Source organism: Nicotiana tomentosiformis, chromosome 12 (genome assembly GCF_000390325.3).
Source record: "Nicotiana tomentosiformis chromosome 12, ASM39032v3, whole genome shotgun sequence".
Classification (NCBI taxonomy): domain Eukaryota; kingdom Viridiplantae; phylum Streptophyta; class Magnoliopsida; order Solanales; family Solanaceae; genus Nicotiana; species Nicotiana tomentosiformis.
The window spans coordinates 64,067,824-64,088,819 of NC_090823.1; the positions used below are offsets into that span (position 1 = coordinate 64,067,824).

General features: G+C 40.8%; 2 protein-coding genes across 2 annotated transcripts in view; one reads left to right on the forward strand and one right to left on the reverse strand.

Annotated features, from left to right (window-relative positions):
• The first annotated feature begins 1,668 nt into the window (after positions 1-1,668).
• Positions 1,669-2,175, forward strand: LOC138902763 (uncharacterized). Its single transcript, XM_070190660.1, has one exon. The coding sequence runs from the start codon at positions 1,669-1,671 to the stop codon at positions 2,173-2,175; it is 507 nt and encodes a 168-aa protein (XP_070046761.1).
• Positions 2,176-20,470: 18,295 nt separating this feature from the next.
• The window catches only part of LOC138902764 (uncharacterized), a 31,732-nt gene continuing 31,206 nt past the window's right edge, over positions 20,471-20,996 (reverse strand). The window contains exon 6 of the mRNA XM_070190662.1: positions 20,471-20,937. Coding sequence (XP_070046763.1) covers positions 20,471-20,937 — 467 coding nt within the window. The remainder of the gene's footprint in view (positions 20,938-20,996) is intronic.

Here is a 20,996-nt window from a genome sequence, read left to right on the forward strand (position 1 = left end):
TAATAATGTTGGAATGTGGAAAAGAGCCTGAATCATGAAATACGGCCAAGTGCCAAGAATAATTTTATAATTGGGGCCACTCGTGCCATTGTATTGGAAAGATGGAAAAGAAATATGAAGTGAGATGACTGATTGAAAAGGGGTGATGTCTCAAATGAGATAGCTTAGCCGATCGGGACGAGATCGGACTTCGTGTAAGAACATGGTGGTATTATGGATGAAATTGTGAATATGGTTGATGTCTCAAATGGGATAGCCTAGCCGATCGGTTCGAGATCGGACTCCGTGTAAGAACACGGTGGTATTGTGGATTGTGGCATATTGGCACTAAAAACCATCCAACCTAAAAATGTGGGAATTGACTTAAAAAGCTATGTGATCCTTAACTTGATGTTTTAATATTATTTGAAGCTCTTATTGAATTCTTGATTGTTCCTCTTGTATTATTATTCATTCTATTGAGATGGTATTTAGCTATACATACTAGTGCTATTCGACGGTACTAACGTCCCTTTTTCCGGGGGCGCTGCATCTTTAAATGATGTAGGTGGTTACATAGTAGACAGTGTTGATCACAGATAGTGCTGCATCCTCTTCTCAGCGGACTCGGTGAGCCCCATTTCATTCCGAGGTTATATGTTGTACCTTTTGTTTATATTATGGTCATTATTTGATGTATAACCGAGGCCTTGTTGTAGGCACCATCTTTATTCTCTTTTGTATCCGTAGAGGCTTCGTATATACTATCTGGGTTGTATATGGGTGTTAGAAAGGTCAAGATATCATGTTGTGTTCTGGGCTCTTGTTCCACTCAGTCACAAGGAAGTAAGTATTTCGAAACTTAACAATGATGTAACAAAATGAAACGACTTAGTAATGTATATATGTATGAACTTTCTACTCCATAAGTAATGAGAGCATGCTTTCTCTGGATCACAGGTGAGTTGGGTAGATAGTGTCTAACAGGCTTGCTCGACCGGGTCCTCTCGGTTGAGCGCCGGTCAAGCTTCCCGAGACAAACTTGGTATCAGAGCCTAAGGTTTTAAAGTGTCCTAGGATGTCTCAGAGCCGTGTCTGGTAGAGTCCTTCTTAACGGTGTGTTGTCAACCACATCTATAAGTTGGAGGCTACTTGGACATTTAGGAACAATACCCTTCTTTGATATTCTGGATTGTGCAACTGTTCCTCCTCTAACTCGTGCATCCCTTTAACTTTTAGTATATGGCACCTAAGAAGAGAGCAAGAACTGGCCAAGGGGCCAATGCTACTTCAGGAGTGGCAGTTGACCCTCTATTTGATGATGCGGGTAAATACCAGAGGGGTGAGTTTAATCCACCGACTGCTTCACTACCTGATTCCACTACACCTGGCCCGGCCACATCAGTCCCTACACCTACTGAGGGTGCGACGATTCCTCTACCTGATATTCTTGTTCCACCTCCAACCCTAGCTTTCGGTTCTAGTATTTTTGATGGGGATCTTAGGGTAGCTATTCAGATGCTGACTCAGATAGCGGCTTCTCAGGCCCAAAGGTCGAATGTTACACCCATACCTTCTAGCCCACAATGGGATTCTACTAGTTATAGGGTGAATAGGTTTATGCAGTTGGATTCTCCGGTGTTCACGGGTTATAATCCCAAGGAGGACCCATAAGACTTCATTGATTAGATGCATAAGACTCTCCGAGTTATGCGCGCTACTGAGACAGAGGGAGTGGAGTTGGCCGGCTACCGCCTGAAAGGGGTGGCCTATTCTTGGTTCGAGATGTGGCAGGACTCTCGGGAGAAGGGGAGCCCTCCAGCGAGTTGGAGTGAGTTTGCTGACGCTTTCAAGGACCATTTCTTGCCGGTCGAGACTAGGGAAGCTCGTGCCGTAGAGTTTGAAAACCTTAATCAAGGAAGTAGGAGTGTGTGGGAGTATCACATGGAGTTTGCACATCTGTCAAAATATGCTATTCACATGATAGAAGCCAGAGTGCGTCGATTTGTGGAGGGCGTTAGCCCTTTGTTTATTAATGAGGCTGCTACAACTGCCTTGAATTTAGATATGAACTATGGGAAAATGATAGCATGTGCTCAAGCTACAAAGGACCGTAAGTTGAAGAATAGAAGGGAGCGAGAGGGTACCAGCAAGGCCCGGTCCACGGGCAACCCTGGAGATTCATTTGGTGGTTGAAGATCAATTTTTACGGGAGGGTCATCAGGGCCATCCTAGTTTTGTGCTCAGTCTTCAGCCATTGCACCGCCAGCGGGGCACAGTCAGCAGCAGGGGATTCGCTTCAGGACCAATCAGGGCAGCAGGGGGCCCCACCATCAGGGCTGATCAGGAGGGAGATTCCAGCAGCAGCGGAGGCCCCCATGCCCCTACCAGGACCTGCCGGTATGTTACGGGTGCGGATTAAGGGGTCATATTCTGAGAGAGTGCCGTTCATCCCACTAGGGTGCGGGCAGGGGCACAACACATCCATCCAGTTCTGCAGCTGCTACATCTTCAGCACCTCCTACAGATCGAGGCACTCAAGCACCAGCAGGGCGTGGTGCAACAAGGGGTGGAGCGCAGAGTTGAGGAGGACCCAGCCGTTTCTATGCTATGAGTGGTCGCTAGATTGTAGAGGCTTCTCCAGATGTTGTCATAGGTATATTGACTTGTTACACCCCATATTTTCGTACGTGAAAGTACGCCATAAGTAAATTGATAGAAGCTCGTAAATGAGATGTTACATCCCGCATTTTCGTATGTTAAAGTTTCGTCTTAAATCAATGTAAGTTCGGGAATGGTATTATTGTAAGATTATAAGCATTATGCAATTTCAAACAAGTGATGAGTAAGCGGCTCAAAAAAATTGAGTTTCGTCGAAGTTTGTCATTTTGAGATAAAATACGGTCCAAGCTATAATATCCGGTATTTATGGACTAGTGCGATACAAGGTACCACATGACCATAATAGTAAGGTGTACAAATTGTATTAAAAGTGAGTAGTATTTTAAGTAATTTGAGATATTTCTTAATTGTGTGGATTATTGGTTAATGGGAGAATTAACAAGTTAATTAAAATTAGTGGGTAATTAATTAATAGCCTTGGGATAAGACCTAACCCCTCCCCAACGTGGCAGCACCCCCCCTCTCCCATGTTATGACTCTTGAAAGAGAATTAAAGGTGGCACACTTGAAAAGGGTAGGTGACACCAAGATTGAAAAGTGGGGCCCACTCTCTTTAATAAAGAAAATACCTCCCCTAATTCATTAAGAGGAAATACATAACGGATGGAATTCTCTTTCTTAAGATTACATAACATAACATCAAGATTACATAACGGATGCAATTCTCTTTCTCAAGATTACATAACATAATAGCAACATGATTTGCAATTCTAAGGGAGCCCGGTATAATCTTTCTCAAGAATATCATACGGATTTTTTCCCTTCTTCGATCCGCCGTTATATGTTGTCGCAATCAACGTGTGTTAGAGGGATTGCCAAGAGAATCGACTCAGGTATGTTAAGGCTAAACTTTCCTTCATTTTGGCATGATCTCGTAATTACATGTGTTTGATAATGAGGCATAAAGAGAAGTTCATACTCCCAAATTTATATACATTATCCTAGTCTCATAAATTACAGCATTCTCCTTATCGGAACTTCATATTTAATTGAGTATTGTCTTCTTCCAGTCAAGAGAGCAGAGAGCCTATATTTACAGTATTACAGTATTTTCATTACCATCGAGCTATAATCCATGGGCAGAGTGGGCAACCTCTAATCAGATGGTAAGTTATATACCGAGCCTACTCTGGCCGAGCGCAAATGAGTAAGCCCAGTTGGCCGAGATACAGAGCCTAGTATGGCCGAGCGCCTATGAGCGAGCCTACTGCGGTAGAGCAGTTGTATATATGCCGAGCCTTATAGGGCCGGACAACTATTTTACTCACTATATTGAGAGAGTTGAGTCAGTATCAGCAGATAAGCATATCTTCAGATTATCTTTGACTCCCAGTTACTTTCAGTTATTATATTATCAGTTCAGTTTCAGCTTTCAGTATATTGTCTTACATACTCGGTGCATTATTTTGTACTGACATCCCTTTTCCTGGGGACACTGCGTTTCATGCTCGCAGGTCCCGATAGACAGGTTAAGAGTCCTCCAAGTAGCTTATCAGCTCAGCGAAAGATGTTGGTGCGCTCCATTTGCTCCGGATTTTCTTATTTGGTCATTATGACTAGGACGTGTGTTGATTAGTATGGCAGGTCCTGTCCCGAAACTTATGGTACTTATGTACTCTTAGAGGCTTGTAGACATATGTCATTTACGTAAAAGATTGTATGGCCTTGTCAGCCTTTATTCAGTGTACGAGTTATCATTTTGGTCTTATAGGCCCGTATGTCTTATGTATAAGTTGGTACTACATGTTTTATTCTAGTTATCCTACGACAGCCTTTCTGTCTCATTTACCTATGTTAGAATGATATGAGAAGATACGATATATTGGTACTCGGTTGAGTAAGGTACCGGGTGTCCATCACGGCCCGTCGGTTTGGGTCATTACAAAAGTAGTATCTGAGCCGTTTTGTCCTAGGGAGTTTACAAGCCGTGTCTAGTAGAATCTTGTTTATGGGTGTGTCGTGCACCACACTTATATGGAGGAGGCTACAGGGAATTTAGGACTATCACTCTTTCTTCTTACTCTAGATCGTGTGGTAGAGCTCAGTTGTAAGAACTCAATTTCCTAAACTTTAACTTATTCATAATACGACGATGCTCACATACAGAAAGACGGTTGGTAAAAGATATAATTGTGGAAGAGTTGAGTCAGAGGAACTCGATTTTTCATGATGCTTATGATGAGTAAATGTAAGGTCTTCAGTAGATCATGTGTATACTAAGACGTGTAAACCTCTTGATAAGAAACCTAAAGGCAAGAATATCTATCCACCTTTATGGTGAAAGACAATGAGAAATTCAGAAGATAAATACAAGTTTCAACAAGCAAAAGAAGCAAGATGAAGAAGGGTACGAGACACCCAGTTAATGAAGGTTAATAGTATTTACAATTTAGGGAGAGGAATAAAATCCTTTTAAGTTACCTTCAACCGTAACAGAGGTATGTACAATTAGCCACACCAATCTCAAGTTATGCCCTATGGGAGCTAATATATATGGTTTAAGAGAAGGATGGGATATCAGGATCTGGCTAGGGTTAGAGTGACCCAAAATAATGGGTGGATTGTTTGCGTTAGTTGACATTTCCGAAGGATATTGCAAATGTGCTAATAAATCTCCTTGTGAGACACCCAGATGGTGCACTCTAAAATAGTACAGCTAGATATGAGTACTATAAAGATAGGCACTAGAAGCCTTGAAGGGATAAATATTACTTTAGTGTGGCTCCCGTCCCTAGTAGAACGGGAATGTTAGTCAACCCGAAGAGACAGGGGATGGAGCAAGGGGAGATAAAAGCAAAAGGATGTCTTGTTGGAATTTTTAGAATAAAGTGATAGACATAGATGTTAACGGGAAATAAGAAGAGAGTTAATGAAGCATTATGAGTAAGATATGACAGTATTAAAGAGTCTATAGTTAAGTGAAGGAAAAGACGAGAGGTGACAGGCATTGAGACAATAAAAGAATATAGGCCATAAAGTCATATCCTTATTTCGAGAAATAAGCTCGTGACTCCAACGCGACTACCAGACGGAAAAGTTAGACCCCACAGTAATAGAAATAAGTATGGACTAAACATTAATTAAGGACTGAGTGATTTGATAATGGTCGGCATCATGAGAATTTCAGATTGCGTTCCAGTGATAATAGAATGGACAACAGAAGAAGATTCATAGGAAACCCAGAGAAAGGTCATTCAAGAAGACGCTTCCCTAAAACAAGCAATGTGAGCAAAGTTAAGCTTAAGGGACTGTAAGGAATATTTTTATTCTTGGTACATAAGGATTACCGCAAGGCGAGTAAGGGTCATTGATGATGTGAAAGGACGCCAAAGATGAAGAGGTAAAACATCTATAGGTAGGTCATACCTCCAACTCTTAGTACTCCCCAAAAGGGGGGAATATGGAGTGGTGTGGCATTAAGTCTGAATTAAGTGATTATGAAATGGTAAAGAAAGAATGCGATAAAAAATTAACAAGGGATGAGATTGCACTTATTCAAAGCCCACAGAGATGCTACGATTCAAGAACCTTATGCAAATACGATGTCAAGGAAAGGAAGTAAGGGTCCCTACCCGAGATGTTATTGATAGATAAGGAGCCAGTGCGAGACGTAAGTTAAGACAAAGGAAATAACCCAAGAAAGATTACGTGGATTATTGATATGAGAAAAGAGAGTGCCACTGGAAAGACAATCGTGCAAGATAAACATAGTAAAACCCAATATAGTGAATTCAACTCCGCAGTTATGACATTGTAATATTTGAGAGAGATTAAAATAGGAGTTGGGGTAGTTAAAGGTACCATATGTGTGTTACAGAGATAAAAGAGAGTGCCACTGGAAAGACAATCAAAATATCAACTTAGAAGCAACCCTACAAGTACAAGGGCGTGGAGGTAAGTAACTATGGATAATTATAGGCGAGGAAGGACATCAAAAATTCCGTCGAATATACTATGTAATAAGCTCGCAGCTTTAAAAGAGTCAAAGGGTCCTCCCTAAGTACTGCAATGAAAGACTAGCTGAGAAAATAAGGAAGAAGGCTTCAACCTAAACATAGTAACTTCAAGAAGAAATGGTCTTGTAATAGCAGTCTCACTACATCATTGTATGCACTCCATAATAAAGTGGCACCTACCATGGTTAATGAACGGGGAGTAAACAAAAAAGGTGGGGCAGAGCTAGGGACTAAGACAAGATAAGTATGCATGCAACAAGGGGGCAGAAAGACCACGAAAAGTAATTGCTTACGTTTGAAGAAAGCTGAGAAGGAGCGAAAGGAATTATTCGACCAATGAACCAGAGTTAGTTATGTTATGAACGCACTTAAGATTTCTAAGTATTATCCATGCAGTATATATGTTGACAATCATACAGTCGTATAAGGCTCTGGTATAAGTTAAAATAAATAATTGAGCCCAGGTCATAGACAAAAGATTAAATTGTTAGAAGATTGTATCATGGATATTCCATAGCGCCCATGAAAGGCTAAAGTAATAACTAATACCAGGAGCCACAGATCGGAAGGCAGCTTAAGCCTATATAAAGGTTGATCAGAAGGAAGAGGAAACTAAACAGTTACCTCAATGAAGTAAATCAGAAGTCTGATTATTGGACCCAAAAAATTATAGAAATCGTGTTTGAGAACATTGCAGAATCAATCTTAATATCAAAGGTACAAGAGATATAGTGCAACAACAATATTATATAACGGCTCTACGAGAAAGCCAGTTAGAAGAGTACCATCCTCATAAGAAGTCAGTATGAAGCTCCCATCGGATTGTGTATACACCAGAGGTGCAAGTATTATAAGAGAGCTTCAAGTTGTGCATGTGAATTATACCTACGTGGAAGGGAGGTCATGAAAGAGATAGAAGATGTGATGCAAGATTTTAAGGTAAGTAAGGTAAAGGTGAACAACGTACGAGATACTCAAAATGCAGAAGGTTGTGAATAGTCCATACTTCATATAGGAGGCTAGAAGCACTGGGATTCAGTATCCACGAACGATAACGGTGTCTCAGTGGCATATCTTCCAGCCTATGGTTTCTAGGTATTGAGAGGTCTAGTTAAGAGAGAAAGAAGAGTTAGAGACTATATGATGTCTCGCTTGATGTTCCAGAATAACATAAGGAAATCTATGGTGCAAGCAAGCTGAAGGAAGGTTGCAAGTAGTATAAAAGGATATGTGTAGGTTGCAAGCTAAAGTGTGGTAGAGCGAAAAGGTTTTAGGAAGACAAGAGTAAAGATAAGAAAAGGAAAGTGAGAAGGTAACGAAAGTGGATAAGTCCACAGGATTAATCCCATGAAAACAAGAGAGCTAATGGTTTCTCTAAGTTATAGAAAGTTAGTATAGCCTGAATGAACTCAAAGGAGTCTAAGACTAATAACATTTAGAAGAGATGGAATGATGCCTTGATAGTAGAATAAGGGTGTATTAGTGATAGATAAAGGATGACATTTAGACCTTCAATTGAGTAATGATTTTAAGAAAAAAAAGGGATTTCATGGACGGCACGGGATTAGAATACCCTCACCCATAAGATGAATTGCGTAAGGATGCCATGAAATATGGTTATTGAAGTATAGTATTTTCCCTAAGTGGGTCAGGAAAATCACTTCAAATGTTCCACGATGCAACGTGAGCCCTAGCGGCAGTGTTACATAAGAGATCAAGTTAGCAATGGTAGATGGTAGATCAACATTAAGGTGAATCAACAATGGATGGACAAAAGTCACAAAGTATGAGGTGAGATTAGGATGTCATTCTTAATATGAACAGTCATGAGGAAGCATTAAAGGACATAGATTTATACATATGGGACGAACAACAAACGTAGGCTGGAGTTTGGTAGCAGACCTCGGTAACGATAAATCGAGGTAAGAGTTATGGTATATTATGACCTACATAGATGCAGTAAAGTCATGCGGATAGATAACCGGGCCTATGAAATAAGATATAGCAATATTCGGAAGTTCGACAAAGTACTGAGCGAAGAACTTCAGTATACCTATAGATGCTCAGAGGGACATCTTGTCAAACTCTGTATATGTTTACAAAATGAGGCCTAGAGATTGGCTAAAAGCTGGAGGGGAGAGACACATAAGTGCACACATAAGGAAAATGTCGTATAGGCTGCATGACCAAAGTAGCAAAAGGTACGAAATTGGAAGAATTCCGACCACAGGCCGTGGTGTGAATAAGAGGCCTACAAATGTGAATTCCCTAGACTTTGGAATTATTCACATAACAATTGCCTAGATGGCAAGGAGAGTATTAAAATATTCATAAGAGCTATAGGTTATGATAATGATAAGTGCATTAGTCAACATTCGAGACGAATGTTCCAAAGGGGGGAATGATGTTACACCCCATATTTTTGTAAGTGAAAGTACGCCATAAGTAAATTGATGGAAGCTCGGAAATGAGATATTACATCCCGCATTTTCGTATGTTAAAGTTTCATCTTATATCAACGTAAGGTCGGGAATGGGATTACTGTGAGATTATAAGCATTATACTATTTCAAACAAGTGATGAGTAAATTCGTGAAGGTGATAGGGTAAGCGGATCGAAGAAAATGAGTTTCGTCGAAGTTTGTCATTTTGAGATCAAATACGGTCCAAGCTATAATACTCGGTATTTATGGACTAGTGCGATAGAAGGTACCACATGATCATAATAGTAAGGTATACAAAGTGTATTAAAAGTGAGTAGTATTTTAAGTAATTTGAGATAATTTTTAATTATGTGGATTATTAGTTAATGGTGGAATTAACAAGTTAATTAAAATAAGTGGGTAATTAATTAATAACCTTGGTATAAGACCTAACCCCTCCCCAACGTGCCAACCCCCCCCCCCCCCATGTTATGACTCTTGAAAGAGAATTAAAGGTGGCACATTTGAAAAGGTTAGGTGACACCAAGCTTGAAACGTGGGGCCCACTCTCTTCAATAAAAGAAAACACCTCCCCTAATACATTAAGAGGAAATACATAACGGATGGAATTCTCTTTCTTAAGATTATATAACATAACATCAAGATTACATAACGGATGGAATTCTCTTTCTCAAGATTACATAACGTAATAGCAACGGGATTTGCAATTCTAAGGGAGCTTGGTATAATCTTTCTCAAGAATATCATACGGATTTTTACCCTACTTTGATCTGCAATTATGTGTTGTCACAATCAACGTGCGCTAGAGGGGTTGTCAAGAGAATCGACTCAGGTATTTGAAGGCTAAACTTTCCTTCATTTTGGCATGATCTCGTAATTACATGTGTTTGATAACGAGGCATAAAGAGAGGTTCATAGTCCCGAATTTATATACATTATCCTAGTCTCATAAATTACAGTATTTTCCTTATCGGGACTTCATATTTAATTGAGTATTGTCTTCTTCCAGTCAAGAGAGTAGAGAGCCTATATTTACAGTATTACAGTATTTTCATTACCATCGAGCTATAATCCATGGGCAGAGTGGGCAACCTCTAATCAGATGGTAAGTTATATACCAAGCCTACTCTGGCCGAGAGCCTATGAGTAAGCCCAGTTGGCCGAGATACAGAGCCTAGTATGGCCGAGCGCCTATGAGCGAGCCTACTACGGTAGAGCAGTTGTATATATGCCGAGCCTTATAGGGCCGGACAACTATTTTACTTACTATATTGAGAGAGTTGAGTAAGTATCAACAGATAAGCATATCTTTAGATTATCTTTGACTCCCAGTTACTTTTAGTTATTATATTATCAATTCTGTTTCAGCTTTCAGTATATTACCTTACATACCCGGTATATAATTTTGTACTGACGTCCCTTTTACCTTGGGATGCTGCGTTTCATGCCCGCAGGTCCCGATAGACAGGTTGAGAGTCCTCTAAGTAGGCTATCAGCTCAGCGGAAGATGTTGGTGCGCTCCATTTGCTTCGTAGTTGCTTATTTGGTCAGTATGACTAGGACGTGTGTTCATTAGTATGGCGAGGCCCTATCTCGACCTTTATGATCCTTATGTACTCTTAGAGGCTTGTAGACATATGTCACGTATGTAAAAGATTGTATGTCTTTGTCAGCCTATATTTAGTATGCGAGAGGTCATTTTGGTCTTATAGGCCCGTATCTCCTATGTATAAGTTGGTACTACATGTTTCATTCTAGTTATCCTACGGCAAACTTTCCATATCATTTACCTATGTTAGCATGATTCGAGAAGATATGATATGTTGGTACTCAGTTGAGTAAGGTACCGGGTGCCTGTCGCATCCCATCTGTTTAGGTCATTACATGACTGTCCAAACTCATGATGTATATGCTCTTATTGATCCTGGTTCCAGCTTGTCCTATGTTACCCCTTATGTTGCTATGGAATTTGGGATAGAACCGGAACAACTTAAGGAGTCGTTCTCTGTATCTACTCCAGTTGGTGAGTCTATTGTGGCCGCACAAGTTTATAGGGGTTGTATTGTCACGGTACATAGTTGGGACATCGTGGCCGATCTCATTGAATTAGGGATGGTCGCTTTTGATGTAATTATGGGCATGGATTGGCTTTACTCATGTTTTGCCAAGCTTGATTGTTGAACTAGAACTGTGAGGTTTGAATTTCCACGTGAGCCAGTTGTTGAGTGGAATGAGGATAATGTGGTGCCGAAGGGTAGGTTTATTTGTTACCTTAAGGCCACGAAGATGATTAACATGGGGTGTATCTATCACTTGGTCCCAGTTCTGGACACTGATGCTGAGGCACCTACACTCGAGTCTGTGCCAGTTGTGAATGAATTTCCATAGGTCTTTCCTGATAAACTCCCTGGGATTCCGCCAGATAGGGATATTGATTTTAGGATTGATGTGATGTCAGGCACGCAACCTATAACTATTCCGCCCTACAGGATCGTACCAGCAGAATTGAAGGAACTAAAAGATCAATTGAAGGATTTGTTAGGAAAGGGTTTCATCTGACCAAGTATGTCACCATGGGGCACACCGGTCCTCTTTGTGAGGAAGAAAGATGGATCACTGAGGATGTGTATTGACTACCGACAGCTCAACAAAGTCATGAAAAAAAATAAGTACCCGTTACCAAGAATAGATGATTTGTTTGATCAGTTACAGGGTGATAGATACTTCTCCAAAATTGATATACGGTCCGGGTATCACCAATTGAAGATCAGGGAGCAAGATATTCCGAAAACAGCTTTCAGAACCCGGTATGGGCACTTTGAATTTCTGGTAATGACTTTTGGGCTAACAAATGCCCCAACGGCTTTCATGAATCTTATGAATCGGGATTTCAAGTCTTTTCTCGATTCCATTGTGATAGTATTCGTTGACGATATTCTTGTGTATTCATGAGGTCGAGAGGACCATGCTGATCATCTCAGGGCAGTGTTACAGACTCTTCATCAGCACCAATTGTAGGCAAAATTTTCAAAGTGTGAAGTTTTGCTCGAATCTGTCATATTCTTGGGTCATGTTGTCTCCACATAAGGAATTAAGGTTGATCCTCAAAAGATTTCAACAGTAAAGAATTGGCCTAGACCTACAACGCCAACCGAGATTCACAGCTTCTTGGGCTTAGCAGGGTATTACATGAAGTTTATGGAGGGGTTCTCTACTCTTTCCTCTCCGTTGACTAAATTGACTCAGAAAGCGGTTAAGTTCCAATGGTCCGATGCTTGTGAAAGGAGCTTCCAGGAGTTAAAATCGAGATTGATTATGGCGCCGTGTTGACCTTGCCAGAGGGTACATAAGAGATTGTGGTATATTGCGATGCTTCAAGGATCGGGCTTGGGTGTGTATTAATGCAACACGGCAAGGTTATACCTTATGCTTCTAGGCAACTCAAGAATCATGAAAAGAAATATTCAACGCATGACTTAGAACTTGCGGTGGTGGTTTTTGCATTAAACATTTGGCGTCATTATTTGTATGGGGTCCAGGTGGATGTATTCACGGACCACAAGAGTCGCCAATATATTTTCAAGCAAAATAAGCTGAATCTGAGGTAGAGAAGATGGCATGAGTTACTCAAGGATTACGACATCAATATTCGGTATCACCCAGGGAAAGCTAATGTTGTGGCGGATGCTCTTAGCCGGAATTCTATGGGTAGTTTGGATTACTTGGAGGTATGTCAAAGGCCGTTGGCCAGGGAGGTTCATCAGCTAGCCAGTTTGGGAGTTTGTCTTGCGGACTCTAGTGAAGGAAGGGTAATTGTGCAAAATAGAGTTGAATCATCGCTTGTTGTGGAGGTCAAAGAGAAACAATACAACGATCCATTATTGGTACAGCTGAAGGAGGGGATTCATAAACATAAGACTATGGCTTTTGCGCTTGGCATGGATGTTGGTACACTGAGGTACTAAGGGAAACTATGTGTTCCAAATGTAGATGGTATCCGAAAAAGAATCAAGACCGAGGCTCATGCTCCTAGGTATTCCGTTCATCCAGGTTCTACAAAGATGTACTTTGGTGGAATGACATGAAAAGGAATGCGGCAGACTTTGTGGCAAGGTGTCTAAATTGTCAGCAAGTGAAGGCCGAACATCAACGGCCTGGTGGGTTGGCAAAAAACATAGAAATTCCAATGTGGAAGTGGGAAATGATTAATATGGATTTTGTTGTAGGATTACCACGCACTCCGCACAAGTTTGACTCAATTTGGGTGATTGTGGATCGGCTAAAGAAATCAGCTCACTTCTTGCCAGTTATATCTACCGACACAGCGGATGAGTATGCTCAGTTATATATAAAGAAAATAGTCAGACTACATGGTACTCCAGTTTCTATCATCTCCGATCGAGGGGCTCAGTTCACGACAAATTTTTGGACGACATTTCAACAAGGTTTGGGTACTCAGGTGAGTCTTAATACAGTCTTCCATCCACAGACTGACAGGCAAGTAGAGTGGACTATTTAGACGCTTGAAGACATGTTGCGTACTTGTGTTCTTGATTTCAAGGGTAGCTGGGATGATCATTTGCCACTCGTAGAGTTTGCTTATAACAATAGCTTTCATGCTAGTATTCAGATAGCACCCTTTGAGGCATTGTATGGTAGAAGATGTAGATCTCTCATTGGGCGGTTCAAAATTTGGGAAGCAGAGTTGATAGGGCCATACCCCATATATCAGGCTATGGAAAAAGTTAAGACCATTAAGGAGCGGTTGAAGATTGCTCAGATTCATCAGAAGTCCTATTCGGATGTTCGTCGTAGGGATTTGGAGTTCAAAGAAGATGATTGGGTATTCTTGAAAATTTCCCCAATGAAAGGCGTAATGCGATTTGGTAAGAAAGGGAAATTGAGTCCGAGGTATGTCGGACAGTACAAAATCATTCAGAGGATCAGTGAGGTGGTGCATAAGGTTGAGCTACCACCCGAGATATCATTAGTGCACCCCGTATTCAATGTGTCCATGTTGAAGAAGGTAGTTGGAGATCCGTCCGCTATTGTGCCGATTGAGACCATTAAGTGAATGAAGAATTGTCATATGAAGAGATTCCAATTGACATTCTTGATAGACAAGTCCAAATGTTGAGAAATAAAGAAACTGCCTCCGTGAAAGTGTTATGGTGAAACCAGCAGCTTGAAGAGGCCACTTGGGAGGCCGAGGAAGAGATGAAGAAGAAGTATCCTTACTTGTTTGAATAGCTGTGTAATCCTTTTTATGAACTTGTCGCCTATTAATTTTGTATCACTTGTTCAGTTAATGTAAAAGTGTTCCTTTTTAATATATGTTGTTTACATGAGGCCACAATTGGAATTGTCATGAGTTATGTTACATCGTTGGTTTGTGTACATGTTTTTAGGATGTGATTCCGGGGCTCTCTAACAGTTGGATAGGCCCAGTTACAAAGGAAACTATGGCGAAAGTTTCGGAAATTTGGGGAGTTAGTTAAAGAAGGTGTGGGGTATGAAAAAAAAACTGAGTTGCATAATTTGCTAATAGTGGACCGTGATCCTCATTCAAGGACGAATGATCTTAAGTGGGGGAGGATGTATGGCCTGTAAAATGTTCCCTAAAAACTCGGATTCCGTGATGCCGAAGTAGGCATAGAGGTTAATAATAGTAGAAATTCATTGGGGCAAGCTTACGAGCCACGTTTCAGACTTTTTGGATTGAACAATGCGCTGGGGAGTTAAAGGGAAATGTTGGGCAGAAGTAGGCATTTTTGTGGCCCGTTCTGCGAATGTAGAACCACTCTGCGGACCGCAGAATTGTCGCAAAGTGGAGCAGTCTTTTGGGAAACTTTTAATGTCATTTTTGCGGCCCATTATGCGACCACATAACCAATTTGCGGGCTGCACTCTTGTCGCATATTTCTCTTTGGGATTTTTTAGAGGGAGGTTCTGCGGTGCACTATGCGATCACAGAATTGTTCTGCGGTGCATTATGCGATCGTAGAACAGGTCTATGGGCTGCATAGTGATCTCATACCTGGTCAATTCCTTTCCAGTTTTGGCACCCAAATTTTGCGGTCATTTCGAGGACCGCATAATCATTATGCGGTCGCATATGCGACCGTAGAACCTATTTCAGAGCTTCATTTTTGGGGTTTTAAACCCGACCCTATTCCATTAAAACACATCCCATAAACCATTTTGAGCTTATTTTTTATATCTTTAGAGTGAGAGAGAGATTCCTAGAGGGAGAAAGCGATCTTCATCAAAAATGTCTCTTCAATTCTTGCTTAAACCTTTGAAGATTAGCAAGAGAAACACCTAGGTCTTCATACCAAGAGGTAAGATTCTATCACAAAGCTCTTAAATTCGAAATATAACTAGATTGGGAAATTAGTAAAGTAGTTCATGGGGATGGGAGTGCTTACCCTGCATGCATGTGTTCTTAAGGTACGTGGAGAGATTGTGAGTTAAAGATAGAAAGGAATGGGGTGTGGGATAGTGAAGTCTTTCATATAAGGGCCATGGAACCTTAATACACATATAGTGTTTGATAAAATGCTCAAGTGAGCTAGAATAATGATCGTTTTCCTAATTTCTGGTTAAATTTAGCTATATTGCTAGAATAGATTGAAGTTTGTAATATTCCGGAACATCTTAGAGTTTTAATAAGCTCAATTGAGGTATGTTGGCTAAACCCCCTCTTCTAAGAATTTAACCCCATGGTATTCACGAAATCGATGCATGTCCCAAATTGAACGTCCTAGAAATTGCTATCCCGAATGTGCTTGTATTGGAAATATATGTGTAATATATATTCCCATGCTTTCATCATGTTATCTCGTCATCTGAGGAAGTGCTCAAAATCTAGAATATGTGCTAAAAATGCCTAGACTTCAAGTCAAATTTGATTAAAGACTGCTATGCCAAATTGTGTGAAAAGCCTCTATGTGCCTTAGATTCTAAAGTGCTCACATGCGAAACAAAAGTCTTGAATGAAAAACCGTGATGTTGTTGATGATGATAATAATGCTGGAATGTGGAAAAGGACTTGAATCATGAAATACGGCCAAGCGCCAAGAATAACTTTATAATTGGGGCCACTCGTGCCATTGTATTGGAAAGATGGGAAAGAAATATGAATTGAGATGACTTATTGAAAAGGGGTGATGTCTCAAATGAGATGGCTTAGCCGATCCGGCAAAGATCGGACTCCGTGTAAGAACATGGTGGTATTGTTGATGAAATTGTGAATATGGTTGATGTCTCAAATGAGATGGCCTAGCCAATTGGGCCGAGATCGAACTCCGTGTAAGAATACAGTGGTATTGTGGATTGTGGCATATTGGCACTAAAAACCATCCAATCTAATAATACGGGAATTGACTTATAAAGCTATGTGATCTTTAACTTGATGTTTTAATATTATTTGAAGCTCTTATTGAATTCTTGACTGTTCCTTTTGTATTATTATTTATTCTATTGAGATGGTGTTTAGCTATACATACTAGTGCTATTCGACGGTACTAACGTCCATTTTGCCGGAGGCGCTGCATCATTAAATGGATGCATGTGGTTAGATAGCAGACAGTGTTTATCACAGATAGTGTTGCATCCTCTTCTCAGCGGACTCGGTGAGCCCCATTTCATTCCGGGGTCATGTGTTGTACCTTTTATTTATATTGTGCTCACTTTTTGAAGTATAACCGGGGCCTTGTTGCCGGTACCATCTTTATTCTCTTTTGTATCTTTAGAGGCTCCGTAGGCACTATGTGGGTTGTATATGGGTGTTAGAAAGGTCAACGGATCATGTTGTGTTTTGGGCTCTTATTCCACTCAGTCATAAGGATGTATGTATTTCAAAACTTAACAAGGATGTAACAAAATGAAATGACTTAGTAATGGTTGAGCGCCGGTCACGCTCCCAGATGTTGCGGCGTGACATTATAGGCCCCAGTACTTTGGACGGCCACTGGGCCTCTGCCACCTCAGTTACAGGGTTACATGTATGACCACTGTACTCAGTCAGGACCAGGTGAGAACTCACGGGCATCGGGTTTGCATCGACCGTGAGGTTCACGGCAGGCATGGTCATTTCCACCGCGGTGTGACATCTGTGGTAGAGGACACTTAGTCCAATACCGAGTAGGTTTTGATGCTTGTTATACATGTGGGTGTCCAGGGCATATGATGTGAGATTGCCCAAATAGAGATTCTAGGGTATGGAACAACCAGCGAGTTCAACAATATGATCATCTATGTACGTGCATCCTTCAGGGCACGTGTTTCAGTCTTCGGTTGGTAGAGGTCAAGGCAGAGGTAGAGGTTCCAGTTCCGGTGGTAATCAGAACCGTATCTATGCTTTAGCTGGTGGACAGGACCAGGAGTCTTCACTAGACATTGTGATAGGTATATTGACCATTTGCTCTCACGATGCTTATGCCTTGATAGATCCAGGATCTAATTTATCCTATATTACCCCATTTGTCGCTGGGAAGTGTGGTAGGGTGGTTGCTAAGGCATAAAAAATCATTACAATTAGGTTGGGTGATTGCTAAGGAGTAAAAAAGTCATTACAATTAGGTGGGGGCGACCAAATCCCTTTGGGGAAGATTTGGACCTTAAAACTACTAGGTTGGGCCATTAATTTGGACTCCAATTGGGCTCCCTTTGAAACACCCCCTTTTGGACCTCTTTTAAGCTCATTTTGAGCCCCTTTGGTGGACTTTAAGGGCTGATTTGGTGGTCCAATCTTCCTCCTCTTGGACTTCAATTTGGATCACCAAATAATTATAAAACTTGGATAATTTATCTACCTCCAAATTCAAGATAAAACCAAAAATACAAGAACATAACAATATCAACATATATACATTATTTTTCAACCTTATATACACCACAAAATACTACAAAACAGCCCAACACACCTCAATCTCTTCATACACAAAATGACCATCGTAGTAGTGTCAAGCAGCCCAAAAATGTTACGACGAACAACCAGACCACCATACTGAATTTATGTGGTGTTTATCCACACCCTTCCTCCTCCAAAACTCCATAAAATAGTAGTAAAACATGCAATCCAACAGCAATACAAAACAGTCCACAAAACTGTCCTCTACAAGTGAATAACTCGGACTCAAGGCTTCCTATCATCGTCCCGTGAGTTCTTACACTTATAGAACAGCTTTCCATACATCTCCAGCAGAAAAAATGGATAAAAGAGAGCAGTAAACATACCTTATTTGTTGAATAACTCATCTCCTATCTTGGTTCTTCAAACTCTAGGTTTTACCTCCAACTAGAACTTGAAAAGGAGAGAAATTCAATTAGGGTTTGTGTGTAATTTTTGGGAGGATGTTTGCAGTGATTTAGGTCTGGTTATTGTGCCCTCTTATCAGTGTATTATATGAACGAAATTGGCCTTTAAAATGTCTCTTTGGACGACCCGAACTGGCCCATTTTCGGACTCTCATTTAAGCAAGTAGGTGACACACCTACTTGTCACCTAGCAGCTTGCGCAGTCTCTCAACAACGCATATATATCTCTACTCTGATGTCGTATTGACAAACAGTTTAATGCATTAGAAAACATACTCATAGATATTCAAATTGATGGGTGGAGCACCCCGTAAATCTAAGTATATTGGGATAAAAACGTAGTTATATTTGACCCAAAATTTAGTAAAACTTATGAACGTAACTTGTGATGACTTTCATCGACTTTTGTTTCACGACTCACTTGACTTCAAAACACAACACACAACTATCATATGTAACATAGCTCATAACAGAACCTCCTTATCATGTTAAGCACCCTAATCTAATCCCAAAAGTACATGTTATAACATTCCCAACTTGTCGACTCTCGGCGAAACATTATTTTCTTCAATTCCTTTAGCTTCTGAACCTTCCAACCCTCTTTGTAGTTGTTGTTCATGATATTCAATATTTGTAACCTCTGACGCAACATAATTAACTTACTTTATATACTTTTGAAAGATGATCTCATTTTTGGTCCTACATTAGTTTGCTTATGACACACTTTTACATACAAAAATATAGGGTGTAACATCATTCCCCCCTTGGGAACATTCGTCCTCAGTTGCTTACTCTTAGAGACTTTGGAAAATATTTGCCAGAGTATCCTCCGTACACTAGACTAAAACCAATCTGCACACAGCCAAAAAACAAACTATACATTCCATACATGGCCAATGTCTATAAATAGCAACACTTGGCCTCACACAGTCGTCAATCAAAAATACTGAAAGTCAAAAATAAGAGCTTACCTGATGACCTACTAGCCTTGATAGAGCTGTGCTGATGTTTCCCATCTTGAGCTATATCTTCAGTTTGAAATAGATGGGGTGTGTTTAGACTTCATTTCTTCCTCTACTTCCCACATCATCTCTTCCACATTCTTGCTTTTCCATAAAACCTTCACGCAGGCTACCTCCTTATTTCGGAGCTTGCCAATTTTCGGTCTAGGATGGCAACTGGAACTTCCTCGTATGACAAGTCATCCGTAATTTATACATCATCAGTGGGCACCACTCAGGTAGGATCGCCAATGCACTTTCGTAGCATAGATACATGAAAAATCGGATGGACATACTACAAGCTTGCCTTTCTTGACAAACCTCATCATGCCCTTTATAGGCGACACCTTTAAGAACACCAAGTCATCAACCCGAAACACTAAGTCTCATCGCCGCTCGTCAGAATATGAGTTCTAACGACTCTGGGCTATCAAAAGTCGCTCTTGGATAAGCTTTACCTTCTCTACGGCCTGCTGAATCAAGTCTGGCCCATGTAACCCAGATTCTCCAACATATAACCACCCTATAGGAGATATGCACTTACGCCCAGACAAAGACTCATACGGTGCCATCTGGATATTGAAATGGTAACTGTTATTATATGCAAACTCGATAAGAGGTAGATGCTCATCCCAACTTCTTTTAAAATCCAACACACATGCTCGTAACATATCCTCGAGCGTCTGAATTGTGCGATCCGCTTGTCCATTAGTCTGTGGATGAAAAGTCGTGCTGAGTTTCACCTGAGTCCCTAGACTTCTCTGAAATAACCTCCAAAAATGTGCTGTAAACTGGCCCCCACAGTTACATATAATAGATATTGGTACTCCGTGCAGCCGCACTACCTCCTTAATATATAACTTTGCATAATCTTCGGCTGTATATCTAGATATGACTGGCAGAAAATGGGCTGATTTCGTGAGCCTATCGACTATCACCCATATAGAATCAAACTTACATTGAGAACGAGGCAAACTTGTGATGAAGTCCATGTTTATCGCCTCCCATTTCCACGTTGGGATCACTGTTGTCTGCATTAGCCATCCGGGCTTCTGGTGCTCTACCTTCACCTGCTGGAAACTCGAACACTAGGCGACAAACTCAGCAATGTTCTTCTTCATATCGTTCCACCAGTAGACATCCTTAATGTAATGATGCATCTTCGTCGACCCAGGATGAATGGAGTACCACAAATAATGTGCCTCTGACATAATGATGTCTCGTAGCCCTCCTACATCCAGAACACACAGACAACACCTATATCTGAGAACCCCGTCTCCCTTGAGCTCTAACAACGGCTTCTTCTGCTGCGAAACTCGCTCTCTCAACTCAACCAAGTTTGGGTCCTCGTACTGCCTTTCCTTGACTTTAGCTATGAGAGATGATTTTGCAGTATTTTTGAGTACAACTCCACTATCATCAGAATCTACTAACCGAACCCCCAAACAAGCCAATTGATGAATCTCTCTAGCTAATTGTCTTTTCTCAACCTCTACATGTGCTAAGCTACCCAGAGATCGGCGTCTTAAGGCATCTGCTACAACATTAGCTTTCCCTAGATGGTAGAGAATGTTAAAATCATAATCTTTCAATAACTCTAGCCATCGCCTCTAT